Here is a 19,137-nt window from a genome sequence, read left to right as displayed (position 1 = left end):
AGCGAGAGAAGAAAAGCAGCAAGAGCCTCTTTTAGCTGACCAGTCAACTGCGTATTGGCCACCTGTCTTCATGGGAAAGAAATAGATGGCAGTGAATAAGCGAGAGTCTAGTTTTCCAAGAAGCTCAATGATTTTCCCAGATCAATACAGCTCATCAGGCCTCAGAACAAAGGCTGCGGGGGAGGTGACAGTGATGGAAGTAGCTGTGTGTTCTTTTGTGTATTAAACCATAAGGCCCATGGGGAAACAAGGTTTCTTTAGCTGTGTTTCCCCCCCCTCCCCTCTTAGAGCTTATTCAAGGTAGTTGGGGGTGGGGGGGAAGCCTTTCAGGTTTTGTTTTTTTTTTTTTTTTTTTAATAAGATTTCCATAGATGGTATCCCAGTGATCAAATGTACTTTTGAAAGAGATAAGCTCAGTCTAGGAAGAATACCGTCTTTTAAAATGGAGATTAGAACATCATTCTGCCATTGCCTTTTGCTCTCTGGTGTTGGCTTAGTCAATTTGCTTGGATTTCATGTGGATTTTTTTTTTTCCTTGAGATTGATGGGTAGGGTTTGGAGGAACCAAAAAGCAGTGTCTCGGTGTTCAGATGAACTTCTGGCCAATCAAGAATCATTAACGATCCTCCCATAAATGAACCTTGTTCCCGATGCCCTGAAAATAACAGTGAACCCTAAAAGAAATGCTGAATTGTCGTCTGAGAGCTTATAATTAACGTAGATAGAATGGTGCCAACATCGTCCAGCCGCCAACAGGGAACATCTATCCAAACCAGCAATTTTTAGCCCGTCAGTCCTTTAATCTTTAAGCTCACTGTGCTTTCATAAAGTAGTACATTAACACCAGAGCAGAGTGTGTCTGGGGTTTATGAGTGGGGTGGTGGCACACTAGGGCATAAAGTGTTTCATTACACTCCTCTTTGTTAGTGCTGCCCTATCTCCCAAGCTCCATTGCCATACGCTATTTGTTCAGATAAAGCCCAATGTTCAGGGTGACTAATCGCAGCACTGTGTTCCAGATGGTTTGATTACAGGATGTGGTTAAAGTGACTCTTCAAACATTCAGCTCAGCAGTAGAGCTCTTTAAAAAAAAAAAAAAAATACTGCATTTTCTGGTCACGTGATGACACTTTTCTTATCCTCGTGCTCCAGAGATACTTGGCATAGGGAAATAGGCAAGTTCCTCTGCATTCTGGCTGTGGGGGATTTCATTGGCAGCCTTCGTTGCCAGTGAAACATTTGCCCCAAAGAGTTAGAAACCCAACTGTCCTTTGAAGAAAGATCTCTCCGAAGGTTAGATGCTGTAAAGCCAGGAAAATTGAACAAGTGTACTATACAACACTCAACCTTTTTAAGCAAGTCCCAGCGTTGGTTACAGCAAAACCACAACAGTAAGGTGTGGGAGGGGAGGGGGTTAGAGTATGAAGGAGTGATGATAAATCATACCTTGTACAATGGTCATATTGTATAAAAATGTAGGGTAATAGGATACTTGAAATGTATGAACTTCATCCTGGGTGCATGAAACCAGCATATTGTGGCCTTTTATTGTCACTAATGTTTCCACTAGAAAAAATATATAAAAGGAAAGAAATGTGTACACTTCAAAAAAAAAAAAAAGGTTTGTGGCATAACAGGGTTACATTTTGGTGTTACTGGAGTGAGGTTTCTGTTTGCTGCTTGAGTGCACGCCAAGTCCATCCAGATGTGGTAGTCTGAATAGGAGTCCAAAAAGAAAGAAAGAAAGAAAAAAAAAAAAACCCGACGTGATTCCAAATTCGGCATTTGCAACACTTGGCAGAGACTTCTGTCCCAGAGACGAGGCACTTTAAAGACTCTGGAACACTCTTTAAACTGTAATACAAACAGAGTTAGATCCGCTGGGAAATCAGGCAATTGCCCAGTTCTTGAGGAAACATCTTCACGAATAGAAGAAGCAGTAATTCATACACCATATTTATCACATCTTTGGAATACAGTCTCTCCACAGAAAATTTCTGTCATCTCTGCGCTCTGGGAGATTATGCTTATTGACAAAGAATGGTGAAAAGAAGTCTTCAGATCTAGATTCCCTTCTGTCACCGTGTCAGAGTTCCCAGGGGTCAAGTGCGCTCGCTCTGTGTGTGCACCGGGCACTGTGATCACAGGTGGGGCAGGTGTAGGCACTGCTCCTGTCTTCTGGTTGAGGGAGAGGCATCCTCTGTCTCTAAGAAATGGCAGCATGGGAGGGACAGAGTATTAGGTTAAGACAGTCTCTCAGCGTTCAAACATGGGAGGAGTTTATCTGCTGCTTCCCTGATGGAGTGAGTTTGGTATTCCTTTGGTGGGTTTCCCTTGTCATTCAGGGTCCCAGATGAAGGAGACCCTGCCATCCGTCGGTGGCCTTCAAGGTCACTGCAGTCTCCGTGCCAGCCAGCCAGAAAGAGAAAGAAGTGAAAAGGACATGCACTGGGGATAGTTGTGGGCCAGGCCTGTGAGTGGCGCATCCAGTCTCTCACTTAGCTGTCATAGACCTGAGTGAGCCACCACCTGCATTTAACTGGGTGGGAGGCTAAGAAGGGTCTAGCTGTGGACTCAGAGGCAAGCATGGATTCTGGTGAGCATCCGTTGGTCAGAGGGCCGTGAAGGGAAGTGCTGTGGGGGCCTCAGGAGGGGGTGCCTGTGTTTCGGTGGCGTACACTGTCAGCGTGGGAGTGGAGAACATTCAGAGAAGAGGGAACATTGGACTTTGTCCCTCTTTGGTGCTAATTCATTAGGAGCTTTCCTTGGAGATTTGGACTAGAACGTCTTAGAGGGATTAAAATTGTGATGTAAATGGTGCTTGCAGAAGAAACTCCTTTAGGCTGGCGGGGGGGGGGGGGGTGCTGGAGGTGAGAATGTTGCGGTGGTTGTTGTCCTTGCCTGGGTGAATGGCTGTCCACGGGACAGTGGGTAGACTTTCCCTGCTGGTTATCAGAATGCACCTCTGGGAGCAAGGGAGTCAAAGACAGATTTAAATTGAGAACCAGGAAAGACTTTTTAACAAGATGGCTGGAGAGTAATGGGGCAGTCCTGGGTGCTTGGTGAGCCCCTGTCACTGATGAAGAGGAGGAAGAAGGGACACATACACACCGGTACTGAGGGCCTTGTGCCCATTGGCTTCCTCATGTCCTAGCTCTTGTATCCTTGGGGCTCTGGCCCACTGTCGACCTCTCAGCCTCTAGTACCTTGTGACCTTGAGATTTCTACTTATGTTATCACCTTTCCTTGTGACAAATTCCATTTCCCAAAATAAGTCCCTGTTTGGCTGCTTCAGCTTAGGCGCCCTTTGTTGGAACCATCCTAAGACAACCCTCTGAGCAGGGACTGTAGGCAGGGTAAGTCCTAGGAACATCTTATCCAGGGTCTAGTTTAATGTGACGGATTAAGGGAACTGTTCTCTAGGTATAGGTCACCCATAAGCTCTCCTTCCCTTTCTGGGTGACAGGGTGTGCCTGTGTTGGGTTTATGGTAAGTTTGTAAGCTCTTGCAGAATGGAGTTTGGATGGAGGTCTGGCTAGACCATGGCTGATTCCATAGCACCAAATAAGTACCTAATGTATACTCTGAAGATGCACAGTAAATGGTCCGTGGGCCTGCCCGATCATCTCTCTGGGAGCACCTCACTGCTAAGTATTGACAAGAGCACATTAGAGTTAGAACCCTGTGACTGGAATTCTTAGGAGACGTCAGGGCTCTTTGGGCTTGCAGAGGTAACAGGCTTAGGTTATAGAGGGCGGAGCACGTTCTTCTAAGTGTCCTGTAGATAGTACATACTTTAGGGGGCCATAGCTTGGATTCTGTATCAGTATCCAAGACAAAGCATTAAAAAAATATGAAAACCCTGTGCGGTGAGCACACTCAAACTATCCATTGCTGTCTTTAGCTGCATTCATACTTCATTGGTAGTGATCTTCAGATCTTTCTCAGATATAAAACATTGAGGGGCAGGCATTATTAGAACTTTGACAAAGACCGTTGTCCTGGGTAGGAAAGGAGGACAGTAAAACTCAAAGGATACTGGAGAATGTGAAGATGAAGGAGGCTGGTTGTAGAGTGTCCCCAGCACCTGGGTCCCAGGCAAGGCATTTGGAAGAATAAATGTGCATTAAAAGAAATATCAGCTCTGTTGGGCATACATGTATATTTATTTCCAGTGTATGTAAGATAAATGAGAACTACAACTGTGCCCAGATTTATGAAATTCGAAGTAGAACTTTAAAAGGACTGATTTTCATTTTGGTTATTTCGAAAGAAGAGTCCGCTTTACATGCCCATGGGTTACCAAGTACCCAAGCTGTTGAGACTTAAGCAAGAAACCGACAAACCATTTGCATGTCTGAGAGCTGAAACACCACCTTCCCACTTGGCCCCTCACAATGGGGGGGGGGGTGTCTACACGCAGACTTTCTTACAAATTAACAGTACACTTTGTAATTTATACAAGAAGCATTCCTTAAGCCTTCTTTCCAGTTTGGCCGTGTAAACATGTGCGTGTGTACACTCGCACGTGAATGCTAGGCAGAGAGACATCCTCTGTGGCAGAAAGAAAAATAGACACAGGCACACGTATTTAATTAGCCCCGCTTGATGGAGACTCTTCAAAATCTCCCCGGGAGCAAAGCATTTGTTTTGAGCATTTCAGATACCGAGGGCTTCCAGGAAAATGAGGCTGGCGCATGGAGGCCCTTTTGAGGTTGAGAATGGGCTTGACCGGGATTCCCCACCCCCCTCCCCCAACCGCCATGGCCCCCAGGGCCGGCCGGTAACGACGATCCTAGCACTCTCGCTAGTGCTTCCCCACGAGGTGTGCCGGCGTGGCTTCTAGAAACAGCCTCCGGCCGTGGGAATGGTTTCACTCTGTGCAAGCCGCAGTGTGGGCTCAGCCTTTGCGACAGCTGGCCGCGGTAGTCCCACGGCAGCTGCTGCCGCTTGGGGGTCCCCACGGTGCCCCCGGGGTCCTGGCTGGGGAACCGCCGACCAGGTCCCGGGGGGCGCAGGCAGGCGTGCTCGGCGCCCCGAGCGCCACCGCGGCCCCTGCCCTCCGCCCAGCGCCTTTATCCCCGGCCGCCGCCTCGCGGCTCCCGGGCGGCCGCCCTCGGCCCAGCCAATCAGACGCGCGCGTTCCCAGCAGGCGCCGGCCAATCCGCGGCCCGCGTTTGCTGGAAACGCGAAACCCTTAGGGGAAAAGCAATAACAAAAGCCTTTCACTGCAGACAAATGTTAAGTGTCTGTGCAGACTTTTCCTGTTTTTAATTTTATTACTGCAAGAATGGAGGGTTTGTTGTTTCTTTCATGTTTCCTTTCAAGCAATTTTAATTATACATTTGTGCTACATCAGGGACTCTGGAACGCAGTGATTCAGCCTATTGCGTCTAAAGCTAAAATGCGGTAACCTTCTGGCAATACAGATATATTCCTGCACTGTAAATATAGCTGACATGCTAAAGAATTTTAAGCAGCTGCAAAGGTCTTTGACACCACACACAGGGCCCCAGAGAGCACATGATGAGAAAACCAGTTCGGTCTTCCCCTTCGCCTCCCCTCCCACCGCCTCCCTTTTCCTGGAGGGATGTGCTCATAAAGAATCCTTTCCTCCAATTGTTCTGTCTTGTGCAAATTTTGACCAAATGCCTAATTACCATTGATTCTCATCTCAGTATGAATTTTTATATTCAGTGGTTAAAAAAAATTTTTTTCCCCCAGGGAATTAGAATGGAATCAACCGTGATTTGAGGAAATGCTTGCTTTGCTTCATTCCCGTCCCCCTTCCACCTCCCCACCTCCCCCCATCGCTACAGTGAGTAAATTCAGCTGTCACCTAATAGCAACAGAGACCATATGGGAAAGCATTTTTTAAATCTCTTTCGGAGACTTTTGAAAGAAATCCTCCCTTCACCACTACTGAGTTCCAACCATTCAAATATTTTTACCTGCTGTGAAAATGTTCCCGAGGAAATTAGTCTTACCTTGTGAGTTGTCTCATACTGTAAAGGAGTGCAATACAGGCTTTCTGTACAATTCAAAATGGCAGTGAGCGAGGGAGCAAGCCAACTAGAAGCAGACCTTGAGGACTGTCCCTTGGTGCTTCGGAGATAGAATGGATTGTAGGTACAGAAAACAAAACAAAGCCTCACTTAAGTGTTTCATTTATTTACCCTAATATTTTAGGTATGTCTCAGGATCTAGGTTCTTTTATTGTACGTTTTTAACGAGTGATTAAAAAAAATATACGGTGCTTGTCCTCTAGAGAAATAAAGAGGATGTTCTATTTTGTTTTCCTGTGACATTTGGTATACTAAGTGCACTTAAGTTTAGTAATTCACAGATGCAGTGCTAAATTAAATTGTCTGCCTGCAAAGCAGTTGGGAAAAGCAGAATGGCTTGCAGGAAACAAGTGTGTTGGTTTTGAGATTTTTTTCTAATCCTCTGTGGCAAATGCTTTCTAAAGTTGATTCTAAAGATAACCCCAAGAGCAAACCTATTGTGCACATTTATTTTCTTAAGACGGCTATTTTCGGAGTCCTTAATATGAAACAAGACCAAACAGTGAAACAGATACCATACCCTGGCTGATGCTTGTCTCACAGAGCCAGAGAGGGGAGGAGTAGGAAAGAGAAATCATAGCAGATTGTCTGCTCTCTGGACTCTGTGGCCCCCCTGCTATCCCCCTCGACACCTATTTTTGTGCACCCCTATAATCTTTTTCTAAACACAAAATCACCACGATTCTTTACTGTTGAATTGGAAACAAAGCCGATGCCTTTCAGTCACCTTCTGGTTTAAGCACTGGTAACTGGCGCTTGGTTTTTGTTGGCTGCTTGCCAAACGAAAGCAATTATGTGTAATAATAGAAAAATTAAGAGGTGAGTGTTGGTGTTTTATAGCAGGACATGGCAAAAACCATTTCCTTCTGTCAGCAGTATCTTGATTACACTCTCACACACAGTATTACCCTTTTGTACCGCATGGGCATGATCTCACACACACACACGCACACACACACACACACACACACGCACAATTTCCTGTGGGTTTTCACTTGAGGTCACTGAAACCAGAAAGAGGAAGAATGCAAAACCACAGCTTTTGAAAGCGGATGAGAATAGAACTTTGCTGGCAAAATCATCATCATCACCATCATCATCATCATCATCATCTGGAAATAGAGGAACCCCTGCTAACTGTGGTCTTCCTTCATTGCCCATTCCTGCAGGTGTTCTAGTGGTCAATGTCACGTGGAGGAACAAAACTTACGTAGGGACCCTGCTGGACTGCACCAAGCACGACTGGGCCCCTCCCAGGTATGCACCGGGCCTTTTATTTCAGGCTCTGTTTTCTCTCCTTCTTCCTCTTGCCCTCACCTTCCCCCATCCTCTCTTTGCAAAGAAACCCGAGAGATAGATTAATAATGCATACAAGTCTGCCCGTAATTGAAACCAGGCAAAAGAGAAGGGAGCAGTTCAGGATTGCACACGGTGAAATGCAGATGCAGGATTTCTTTTCAGTCACAGAGAGCTCTCCTCCCTGCCCCTGCTCCCTCTCTCTTTTGTTTCCTTCTCTACTTAAAATGGGAATTGGAACTGGATTTGAAGCTAGATATCCCAGTCATTTTTCTTTGGTGTTCTAAAGAACATACATCCTCCCTAGCTGGTTCTTTTGCAGGGAGTGAAATTCTCAGCGGAAGGCTAGGGTGTGTTTTCCTTCTCTGGGCCCAGCCCTCGGGCTGGGGGGCTGTTGGCTGCTCTTGCCTGCATTGTGTGCCTTGTGTTTTCACCTGGCTCTTTTGGGATTGCTCATTTTGACCTCTGTTGCTTGCTTCCCTAGGTTCTGTGAGTCCCCGACCAGCGACCTGGAGATGAGAGGGGGCCGGGGCCGAGGGAAGAGAGCCAGGTCTGCCGCAGCGGCTCCAGGCTCGGAGGCCAGCTTCACGGAGTCCAGAGGGTTGCAGAACAAGAACAGAGGGGGGGCCAATGGAAAGGGGAGGCGAGGCAGCCTCAATGCCAGCGGGCGAAGGACACCCCCAAATTGTGCCGCGGAGGACATCAAAGCCAGCCCCTCCTCCACCAACAAAAGGAAAAACAAGCCCCCAATGGAGCTGGACCTGAATTCCAGCTCTGAGGACAACAAGCCCGGGAAGCGTGTCCGCACGAATTCCAGAAGCACTCCAACCACTCCTCAAGGGAAACCAGAGACGACTTTTTTGGACCAAGGCTGCTCGTCTCCGGTGTTAATCGACTGCCCCCACCCCAACTGCAACAAAAAGTACAAGCACATTAACGGCCTGAGGTACCACCAGGCTCACGCACACTTAGACCCGGAGAACAAGCTGGAGTTCGAGCCCGACAGCGAGGACAAGATCTCAGACTGCGAGGAGGCCTTGAGTCACGTGGCGCTCGAGTGCAGTGAGCCCAGCGCAAGCCTCTCGGCTTACGAGCAGGTGAAGGCGCCCGCCTCACCAGGCTCTGGGCACCCCCCTGGCACCCCCAAGGGAAAGAGAGAGCTGATGAGCAACGGTCCGGGTTCTGTCATTGGCTCTAAAGCAGGCAAGAACTCTGGCAAAAAGAAGGGCCTTCACAGTGAGCTGAGCAACCTCCCGGTGATCTCCAACATGACGGCCACCCTGGACGGTTGCACGGCGGCAGATGGCAGCCTGGCCGCGGAGATGCCCAAGCTGGAAGCGGAAGGCTTGATCGATAAGAAGACTGCGGGAGACAAGGAAAAGGGCAAGAAAGCCAACAACTGCAAAATGGACAAAAATCTCTCCAAACTTAAAACTGCCCGGCCCATCGCCCCTGCCCCTGCGCCCGCGCCCGCGCCCCCGCAACTCATTGCCATACCCACCGCAGCCTTTACGAGCACCACCACGGGGACCATCCCCGGACTGCCCTCCCTCACCACGACTGTCGTGCAGGCCACACCAAAGAGCCCTCCGTTGAAACCCATTCAGCCAAAGCCCACGATTATGGGGGAGCCCATCACCGTGAACCCAGCTCTTGTGTCCCTCAAAGACAAAAAGAAGAAGGAGAAGCGGAAGCTTAAGGACAAAGAAGGGAAGGAGTCGGGGAGCCCCAAGCTGGATGCCAAGCTGGGCAAACTCGAGGACGCCAAAGGGGCAGGGAAAGATTTATCTGGGCATTTTTTAAAGGACCACCTCAGCAAGAGTGAAGGGCTGGCCAACGGACTGTCGGAGTCTCAGGAGAGCCGGATGGCCAGCATCAAAGCTGAGGCGGATAAGGTTTACACTTTCACGGACAACGCCCCCAGCCCGTCCATAGGCAGTGCCTCGAGGATGGAATGCAGCACTTTGGTGAACGGCCAGGCTCCCATGGCCCCACTGCACGTGCTCACCCAAAACGGCGCAGAGACGTCGGCGGCCAAGACCAGCAGCCCTGCCTATTCGGACATTTCTGATGCAGCGGATGATGGCGGTTCCGACAGCCGGTCAGAGGGCATGCGGTCCAAGGCCAGTTCTCCATCAGACATCATTTCCAGTAAGGAGGGTGTTGTCAAAGGGCATCCTTCGGCTACAGCACAGTCATCTCAGATGAAAGAGTCCCATTCTCCCTACTACCATGGTTATGACCCTTACTATTCTCCAAGTTACATGCACCCCGGGCAGGTGGGAGCCCCTGCCGTTGGGAACGGTGGGAGCGCGCAGGCCATGAAGATCAAGAAGGAGTCCGAGGAGGACGCAGAAAAGAAAGACAAGGTGGAGCAGCTTGATGCCAAGAAGATGGACCATACCTCAGCCCCCTTACAGCCCCAGCACCAGTCAGTGATCACACAGAGACACCCAGCCCTAGCGCAGTCCCTTTACTATGGCCAGTATGCCTATGGGCTCTATATGGACCAGAAGGCCCTGATGGCCACCAGCCCTGCCTATAGGCAGCAGTATGAGAAGTACTATGAGGACCAGAGGCTGGCAGAGCAGAAAATGGCCCAAGCTGGCCGAGGAGATTGCGACAGGAAAAATGAGCTCCCCTTGAAAGAGCTGGGCAAGGAGGACAGTAAACAGAAAATCCTGCCGTCTGCCACAATCTCAAAAGCTCCCTCTACCCCGGAGCCTAACAAAACCCATTCTAAACTAGGGCCACCAGTGCCTAATAAAACTGAGGAGACAGGTAAATCACAGCTTCTCCCCGGTCACCAGCAGCACCTTCAGGCCGACAGCTTCAAAGCTAAGCAGATGGAAAACCACCAGCTTATTAAGGAGGCTGTAGAAATGAAATCTGTCATGGACTCTATGAAGCAGACAGGTGTAGACCCAACCTCGAGATTTAAACAAGTAAGATTGTGGAGCGTGGCCCCCACAGGGAGAGAGCGAGTCTGAGACTTGGACGTGTCTGGGCTTGATCTGGTTAGACGTCTTCAAAGGAAATAAGCCAAGGGTTCATTAGGGTTGGTCCCTCTCCTGAAAAATACTTGAAAAGGTTCCCTCGGGAGTTACTGCCTACCTTGCAAGCGTTGCGTTGCCCACGATTGCCTTGGGTTGTGTAGTGAAAGGAACTTCAGACCAGCACTTTGCAGACTGGTGTTCCCTGCCATTCACTCACTGTGCAAGGTCCCCTGATTTCTTACTGAGTCCAGAGTGAGGGAGTACTACCACATGGCCACAGAGATCCTGAGGCTGGTCTCTACAATGTTCTCTATCATATTTCCAAGTTTCTCCTGGCACCTTCAAGGAATATTAAGCCTGGGCCCCTTCAATCCACATGTCCCACTCGTCTCTTTCGTAACACTTGGGGCCCAGATGTCTTTCACATGGTGTCCGAGATGCCTGTCCCAAAGCGGGGCTCAGGGCTCAATGTCCATAGCCTGTGAGATGAAGGGATGGGGAGTATCTGGGTGTGTGGGCCTCCCGCAGTCCTCCTGGGAACCCCTGGTCAGCCAGTCTGAGGTTCCACGGGGAGGCACCTGAAAACCAGCCACCACGAAATCACACACATGCCGACACTTTCTGTCATGGCATGCACATCCTCACTGTGGACCTCTGAGAGTTAACTCGGGTTTCCCAGTGTCTTGTCCCCCTCTCCACTCCCACACTTCTTGTTCCTGGGGAATCAGATCAACAGAACCCTGTCTTCATGCTCATTACTATCTAGTAGTTGAGACTGAGGCCCAAGGCCGATTGTTCTTTTGGGACCTAAATTCCCAGTGAGTTTTTGTCCTGAATGGGATGGAAGTCACAGAGGCCTTTTGCAGTCCTCAATTCCCCACTTCTGGAGGCCTGAACCAGGTTCTGGCTTCACAAGGCTACATTAGAGCCATACGGTTTTGAAGGGGTTTAGAGGTGCCTTTGTTTTCTAATGGAAAAACTGTAATGCATGCTATTAATTTGAAATTTTGTGTTTTGAGTAAGATATCTGCACAGTAGATGGGAGCCTGTATACTAAGCCTCAGCTGCTGTAGGTGAAGAAAATATGTTAGGAAACCAAGAGTTTCCCCCACTAAGTGATGTTAATTGATATGAAGATGATTTGAATTTACTACGAACTAGCCCGAGTTGGGAATTTTTAAAATTCTTTTCGCCTACATGAGATAGTAAAGGGAAAATGAGTTTTCGGTTAAATGATGTCTGAGCGTGCTGTTTTAAATGTCAAAGGATCCCACCAAGGGCCCAGCTCTGGATTCCAGCAGACCTAAGTTTGTGGCCCAGCTCCACCCTGGGCAGCAGTGTGACCCCAGTGTTCCTGGAGCTTGAAAAGCTCTGGGTTTGTCTTGTGTGAAAGAGGTGAATAATGATGCCTATCTTAGACATCATGACTTTGTCAGAGAGGGAGGCTTAAAGCTCTTGCGCAGGGCAAGGGCAGACATCTGTTAACTTAGTATTAGAAGTAAGAGTAATAATGCTATCATGGTGATTAATGGGTTTTGCTTCCAAAATTGAAATTTAAAAAAAAAGTTTTTTCCCTCTTCTTTTTTTCTTTTTTTTTTCTTTTAAATCAGGATCCAGATTCAAGGACATGGCATCATTACGTATACCAGCCGAAATACCTGGATCAGCAAAAGTCAGAAGAGCTTGATAGGGACAAGAAATTGAAAGAGGATAGTCCCAGGAAGACCCCCACCAAGGACGGGGGTGTGCCCAGCCTTCCCGTATCACTAACGAGCATTAAAGAGGAGCCCAAAGAGGCCAAGCGTCCTGATTCTCAGTCCCTGGAGGAGAGCAAGCTGAAAAATGACGATGGGAAAACGCCCGTGAACTGGAAGGACTCTCGGGGAGCGAGAGTGGCGGTGTCCTCGCCCATGAGTCAGCATCAGTCCTACATACAGTACTTGCATGCTTATCCTTACCCACAGATGTATGACCCCAGCCACCCTGCATACCGGGCTGTCTCTCCTGTCCTAATGCACAGTTACCCTGGTACGTGTCGTGGGTTCTCACTCTATTGGAGGGAACAGGCTGCGTGCAAATTTTAGCGGTTTAATAAACTCAAGATAAACAAGACGCTTCGCCAGTAACCTTTGTTTTGCTTATTTTTAGGCTGCGTCAAGTCCCCAAGGTGAAACTTAATATGAGGGTTTGGTGGGGGGGGGTTGGTTTTTTTGTTTGTTTGCTTGTTTGTTTTTAAGATCAAATATCAGGCGTCCTGAGCTCTCGTTTGCGTTGACTCTGATGGTCTGCTCTAGCTGTTAGACCGACGCATACTTTATTGCCTATGGAAATATTCTAAGCACTTACTGTCATAATCATGATAGTTACTATTCCTTTCACTTAAGCGGACACATAAATGTATGAAACGGCTATAAGCTCAATTCTGCTTATAACCTCCGTTCATCAGGATGAATTAACTGGGAGAAGAAAATCGGAGAGCTTTCGCACAGTTTAACGATGATGTAGCTCATGCTTAATGTCAACCCCTGTTTTAAGCTCTCTGACTCTTATCCCAAATTCATGTAACCCAGATGACTTTTTTCCTTCTTTTTTTTTTTTTTAAGATGGAGCCCGTAACTTGATGTGGCATTTGTTGTGTATCTGCAGGGGCCTATCTCTCTCCGGGATTTCATTATCCTGTTTATGGGAAGATGTCAGGGAGAGAAGAGGCAGAAAAAGTCAATAGCAGCCCTAGCATCAACACGAAAACATCGACGGAATCGAAAGCCCTGGACTTGCTCCAGCAGCACGCCAACCAGTACCGCAGCAAGTCTCCCGCTGTAAGTTGCCTTTTGTTGTCACGTTAAAAGTACTGTGTTTTGGGGGGAAAGAAGGGGACAAGCTAGAAAACAGTCTTGAAATATAAATGGCTTTCAAGCCCAGCCGTGATTTCAAGATGCTGTTTTATCTTCACACATAAAGCATGGAATGTTCAAACGTAAGCTGCTTTCACACAGTGGGGGGAAAATGGCCAGAGTGAGCGTGTGTGGTGCTAGTGGGCTTTTCTGTGGCAGAATGCACTACTTCGACTACCAGGAGGGCGCCTGTGAGGGGAAAGTGGACGTCCGTAGGAACCAACTTTGGGGGCAAAGTATTTTGGATGCCTGATCAGATGCTGGTGGCTGCGTGTGCTGTGTTTCGGCTTGGACCCCTGGTCCTGTCCCCGTAACATCTCGAAGCCTTGAGAGCAGGTGTCTTTGTGAAAGATGGCTCCCCCCTTGTACCCCCCTCCCCACACCCCAAGAGAAAGGGCATCTGCTAGTTCTAGAGGCTGTCGTGAAGAGAGACAAAAGGACATGGCAGTTCTTGCCTAGAAAAGAGAAGTTTGGGATAAAATGTAGGATATATGATGTGGATGTGTCCACCAGAGACTCTGTGAGAAAAGATGATTTCTGAGTCTCTTTCTGTGGGTCCTCCTTCTAGTGCAAAGATTTTTTTTTTTTTTCCAGTGAGAACAAAGAACTTTAAGTGGGCTCAGTTCTGGTGGGTGGAAATGTATAGGAGAGAGTCCTTAACTGTGATTTGGGAGAACTGAGAGCTTCTCTACGCACCTTCAGAAATGGGCGGATTCTGGAATGCTTCCAGAGGCAAAGGGCAACGATTTCCTATACTCCATACTGACATACAGTGTTGAGATGCGTATTTTCAATGCACTAAACTAGAGACGGGCATGTTTAAAGTTATGAGATAGATCCTCCCTACCCAGTGTAAACAAAATACAAGGATAATTAGAAAACTTAACTTAAATCTCCGCAACTACTTTTTTCGCCCCTTGATCAAAGTACGAAAGTTGTTTCTGGGAAGAAATTGGGTAGGTTGTAATCTTGAGGTTATGAGCAGGCATAAAAAAAAAAAAAAAGTCCTCTTACTTCCAGCATTTAGGAAAACCTTGATCCCTTTGGTTTACTCTTAGGTGGGAACATTTCTTTAGTGTTGGCCTAATGCCCGCTGAAACTCATGCATGCCTTTTGAAATTGTCTTCCCGTTAATCAGGAATGTTAAATATGTCTGCATTTGTTTTTAATCATTGGCAAATACTGCTCAAGGGGCAGAGGAGGTTTTAGCACTCCTGTCGGTGGCTTTTCAGAATCTTAAGAGGAGCCCATCTCTCTTTTCTGTTGCAGCCCGTGGAAAAGGCGACCGCAGAGCGGGAGCGGGAGGCAGAGAGGGAGAGGGACCGCCACTCCCCCTTCGGCCAGCGGCACTTGCACACGCACCACCACACCCACGTTGGCATGGGTTACCCACTAATCCCTGGTCAATATGACCCTTTCCAAGGTCAGCAGCTCCGTCGTTAAGCGCGTGGGTCATTCTGCTCAGGAAAACTGTTGCCCAAAGTACCTATCCTGTCACAAAGTAAATATATTGAGCTTTGGGTTCACATTAACTCCAGGGAGTAAGTTTCTTAGTTCTTACTTCCTAGTGACACAGCAGAGGCAATTGGCCCCATCTTTTGTGTTCTGTTGAGATAGGAGATGGCTCCCACTTAATAATTGTTGCTGGTTGATGTTATCGGAGGCTTGCTGTTCTCTGACGGACCGAGGGTGGTGGCCAGGGTCTGGGGCACCTGAATATAACAATCAGAAGATCTGATAACTCCTTGAGGGAAATTGCTGGGGAGAAAAGGAAGGGATGGCGAGAGGCTTTGGTGACATTGCAGTGATTTCTTCAGGTCTTTCCCATTGCTTTCCTGCCACCCCTCCCCCCGAAGTAATAGGAGCGACACGATCCCGTTTAACACTTTTAAAAAAAAAATTTTATTTATTTATTTTGACAGAGTTGACAAGTAGGCAGAGAGGCAGGCAGAGAGAGAGGGGGACGCAAGCTTCCCGCTGAGCAGAGAGCCCGATGTGGGGCTCGATCCCAGGACCCTGAGATCATGACCTGAGCCAAAGGCAGAGGCTTAACCCGCTGAGCCACCCAGGCGCCCCCAGTTTACCACTTTCAATCACCTCTAATTCAGGGACTGTTAGTAGCCATTTATGGCTGTGACTTTCAAGATGGAGAAACATCTTGAAGAAGGCATAGCATCGATGAGCGAGAGCCTTTGATTTGTGGTGTTATTAGCTGAGCTTGTGCCATTTGTCTCAGCTCTGTGACCTCCGGGGGGCAGGGATGCCGGGCCCCATTGCTGCCCATCCATCCACTGGCCAGGTTCTTGCTGTCTCAGCTCAGACGGCCAGGATGAAATGTTGCAGCCTCCATGGCTTTCAACAGCAGGCGTAACTTCCCATAGTTCTGGAGGCTGGGGGTCTGAGATCAGGGTACTAGCACGGTTGCTTGGTGGTGAGTGCTCTGTGTCTGGCATGAGGCAAGCTGCCATCTTGCTGTGTACCTGTATGACCTCTTCTCTGTGACAAAGACAGAGAGCGCGTGCTACCCTCTGAGGTCTCGTCTGTAAGGACACGGATCTTGGTGGATTACAGTGCCATCCTTATGACCTCATTTAACCTTAATTGTTTAGGTCCTATCCTAAGATAGTTACTCTGGGGGTGAGGGCGTCCACCTAGGAACTTGGGCGGGGGGAGACACTTTCAGCCCCTCACACGGGCCACATCACCCCTTCTTTTACTGTGTGAACGCGAGAGAACATGTGTGAAGGTACCTCCCGAAGTGGGAAGTGCTCTGCAGGCGTCAAGACTCGCTTCTGTTTATTATCTCATGGTGCTCGCTGTCAGCTCGTGGCGTTAAGAAAGAACAGAAAGGACACAAAGGGAGAGTACTCTTCCCGAGGTTGGCACTTCTGTCTTCTTATTTTTCTGGGGTTTGTTTTTTGGTTTTTTGTTTTTGTTTTTGCTGTAGAATGAAAAATCGCTTCCCGCTAGGCAACTTTATGCCATCTGGGGCTATGCCGTTCTCGCCATGGCCGTCTCTCTCTTGCAGAGTAGAAGCTCAGGCTGTTTCTAAGTTTGATTCGCTGATTCCGTGGGAATTCCTGACTAATTCCTGACGGGGTGCCTTTTGTCCCTTCGCCGGGGAAATGTTCAAGTGTGGCCCAAGCTACTATGAAAGTATCGTGTTCGAAGCACATAGCGTGTTGCTGCTGTCGTTCACCGTGACTTTGGCTTCGTGTTGCGACCCGCTGCCTATTAATTCTGCTGAGCGTCCTGTTCAGGAATGAGCACAAACCATCTAGCTCCGTGCAGAGTCCGGGAGATGGAATGTCTTGGAATAGTTATTAAAAAACTGGACTCTTGGGGTGCCTGGGTGGCTCAGTGGGTTAAAGCCTCTGCCTTTGGCTCAGGTCATGATCCCAGGGTCCTGGGATCGAGCCCCGCATCGGGCTCTCTGGTCCACGGAGGGCCTGCTTCCTCCTCTCTCTCTGCCTGCCTCCCTGCCTGCTTGTGATCTCTCTCTCTGTCAAATGAATAAATAAAATCTTAAAAAAAAAAAAACAACTGTACTCTTGGATAAATGGTAGACGTTAGTTAGACCACACGGCTTGGGCTCGTCCTTGCTGCGTGAAACCTGTCGTGTGTGTTTAGGAAAGGTCAGATGGCTGTAGTATTTCACCTGGGGACCTGTACCTGCTCTTATCTTTCCCAATGTCACAGAAAACCTGCATTTTTTCCCCATCAGGCTTGACCTCCGCTGCCCTCGTTGCCTCTCAGCAGGTGGCCGCCCAGGCATCTGCATCAGGAATGTTTCCTGCACAAAGAAGGTAAATATCCTGTGCATTTCGAATCCACTTTCTAGTAGAGACAGCGAAATGGGGGGGTGGATATAGTATAGGCTTTTTAGATCCAAATAGACAAACATCCAATAGATCCAAAACTTGGCTCCTTGGGGTTTTATATTATTATAATGTGTTTTTACATCCCTATTGCTTCCCCTATGAGCTTACCTTCCAGGACCCTCCTTTCTTTAGCTGTAACATGGGCTAGCAATCAACAAATGGGTGTTTTTTTTTAACAGTTGAGAGTCTCTCACACAGCTTTGTTAGAATAATTCGCCATGACTCCCTTTGATTTAGCCTGTGTAAAAAACAAAGTCGCGAAGGGAGATACTTATTTTCATAATGCTAAAGGTCATGTTTGTTCTTCGATACTTTGAATTACCCCTCCCATTGTTTGAGAAAGGAAAATAATTTCTTCCTCCGTGGTATGTATCCTTACCCTCCTGTTCATTCCCTCTCTGTAGAAGGGAATCCCGTGAACAGAATAGAATTGAGATACATAAGTCTGTCAGTCTTGGGGTTTTTGTATTTTCAGTGTCACTTGTGGCAAGAACCTCATGCTAAGGTCTTCTTTTCTCTTGCAGAGAATAACAAGATTGGAAACGTACGTTGTCATGTGACTGGATCACATGGGAGAGCGTTTTATACAAACATCAGTTCCATGGTGTTAATTTGAAATGCCTTTAATGGCAGGCAAAAACCAGTCATTTCATTTTTGTAAATTACAGATTTTATCACAGAGTAACAAATGTTGCTGTAATTAAACTTCTGTTTTATATATATATACGTATACATATATGTATATATACATATATATATATATATATATTCTTTACTTTTTTGTATCAGTAACCAGGCTCGCACACACAGGGTCTGCTACCAAGTCGCAAACCACTCAGTAAAAAGAAATAAAAAGTGTATCTGTCATGTTGAAAAGTGTTGGCCGCAGAAGGCTGCTTACTTTCTTTTCCTTTCCACTTGTAAATAAAGGACGTTCTGTATCCGTGTGCCCGAACCTTGCATATCCTTCCTCGATACCCCGTGAGGCCCTCAGAAAGGCTGGCTGTGATGATGACGCTTGGGTACAATTTAGATGTCTATTCGGTGGCTCCCATTAAAGACACATCAGTGTGAAATGCTCCTGTAGTCACTGTTTGTACTTGTGTGTTGTGGGATTTAAAAAAAAAAAAAAAAAAAGACTTATGGAAAGGCATGGGGTTGCCAGTACCACAAAAACTGTGTTGTATATAATGTAAAGATTAAAATGGGGAAATAATGAGCATCTGTGAATAATGAGATGTCATTTTTTGGATAATCTTGAATGGCAAATAACCCAATAGCCTGCGTACCAGAGACATCTGTGATTGTTCTATTACTTGAATAGTCTTGCAGTCCTTTTTTTTTTTTCTTTTTTTTTTAATGTTTACAATTACCCAGTTTTAGAAGAGAGAGACTTTAACGCCATTGCCTGGTTACTTGTTTTATGCTGTAATCTAGTTTATTTTATGTAAAATGTATATTGAATGCTTTCCTTTTTTATACCTGCCTTAAATAATTTGGCAATCAGAATTAAAAAGGTTTTTTTTTTTTATAACGGCCTCTTGTCTGTCTTGTGTTATTTCTCGATGGCTGGGAGTGATTCTCATTTTCAAAGAAAGGTTGCTAAATATTACGAACGTTCTCTTTGAAAGAGAAAGTACACGCATACTGAGTTTTCTCATATGAGACGCCGGTGTAACATCCAAGTGGTGTATTTAATTCCGTGGATGTGTGCAAATTTAGTGGGTATTTACTCCAAACACGGAGCATCGCATCAGTACAAATTGGTACATCTGGGTTTCTCTGATAGGGAATGATGCTCCAAAGATATCCGTCTCAGGACGTGTGGGTAGTAGAAAAGTCAACCATTTATTTGACTTGTCATTGAGTTGTTTTGCTAGCGTATTTTACGTCCCACCTACAGAATTAACTGCCTCTGTCCTTGCCTCCCTTCCACCCTCCCTCCCTTCCAACAAACACTTACTAAGCATCTACTTTATCCTAGGCACCGTATAGGGGACTGGGA

The 19,137-nt window shown here is 47.2% G+C and overlaps 1 protein-coding gene across 5 annotated transcripts in view; it reads left to right on the top strand.

Annotated features, from left to right (window-relative positions):
* Nucleotides 1-18,661, top strand: part of ZNF608 (zinc finger protein 608) — a 160,667-nt gene extending 142,006 nt beyond the window's left edge. For 4 of the 5 annotated variants that reach the window (XM_032844510.1, XM_032844478.1, XM_032844500.1 and 1 more), the window contains 7 exons: nucleotides 7,235-7,322; nucleotides 7,846-10,306; nucleotides 11,968-12,385; nucleotides 13,004-13,176; nucleotides 14,521-14,674; nucleotides 16,976-17,057; nucleotides 17,657-18,661. In XM_032844510.1, coding sequence (XP_032700401.1) covers nucleotides 7,235-7,322; nucleotides 7,846-10,306; nucleotides 11,968-12,385; nucleotides 13,004-13,176; nucleotides 14,521-14,674; nucleotides 16,976-17,057; nucleotides 17,657-17,663 — 3,383 coding nt within the window. In that variant the 3' untranslated portion in view covers nucleotides 17,664-18,661. Of the gene's footprint in view, nucleotides 1-7,234; nucleotides 7,323-7,845; nucleotides 10,307-11,967; nucleotides 12,386-13,003; nucleotides 13,177-14,520; nucleotides 14,675-16,975; nucleotides 17,062-17,656 lie in introns of those variants that run through there. The other variant, XM_032844489.1, reaches the window with a different exon arrangement.
* The last annotated feature ends 476 nt before the right edge of the window (nucleotides 18,662-19,137 follow it).

Source organism: Lontra canadensis, unplaced genomic scaffold (genome assembly GCF_010015895.1).
Source record: "Lontra canadensis isolate GAN:19392208 unplaced genomic scaffold, GSC_riverotter_1.0 scaffold4, whole genome shotgun sequence".
In the NCBI taxonomy this organism is placed as follows: domain Eukaryota; kingdom Metazoa; phylum Chordata; class Mammalia; order Carnivora; family Mustelidae; genus Lontra; species Lontra canadensis.
This window is presented reverse-complemented; position numbering and strand designations above follow the sequence as displayed.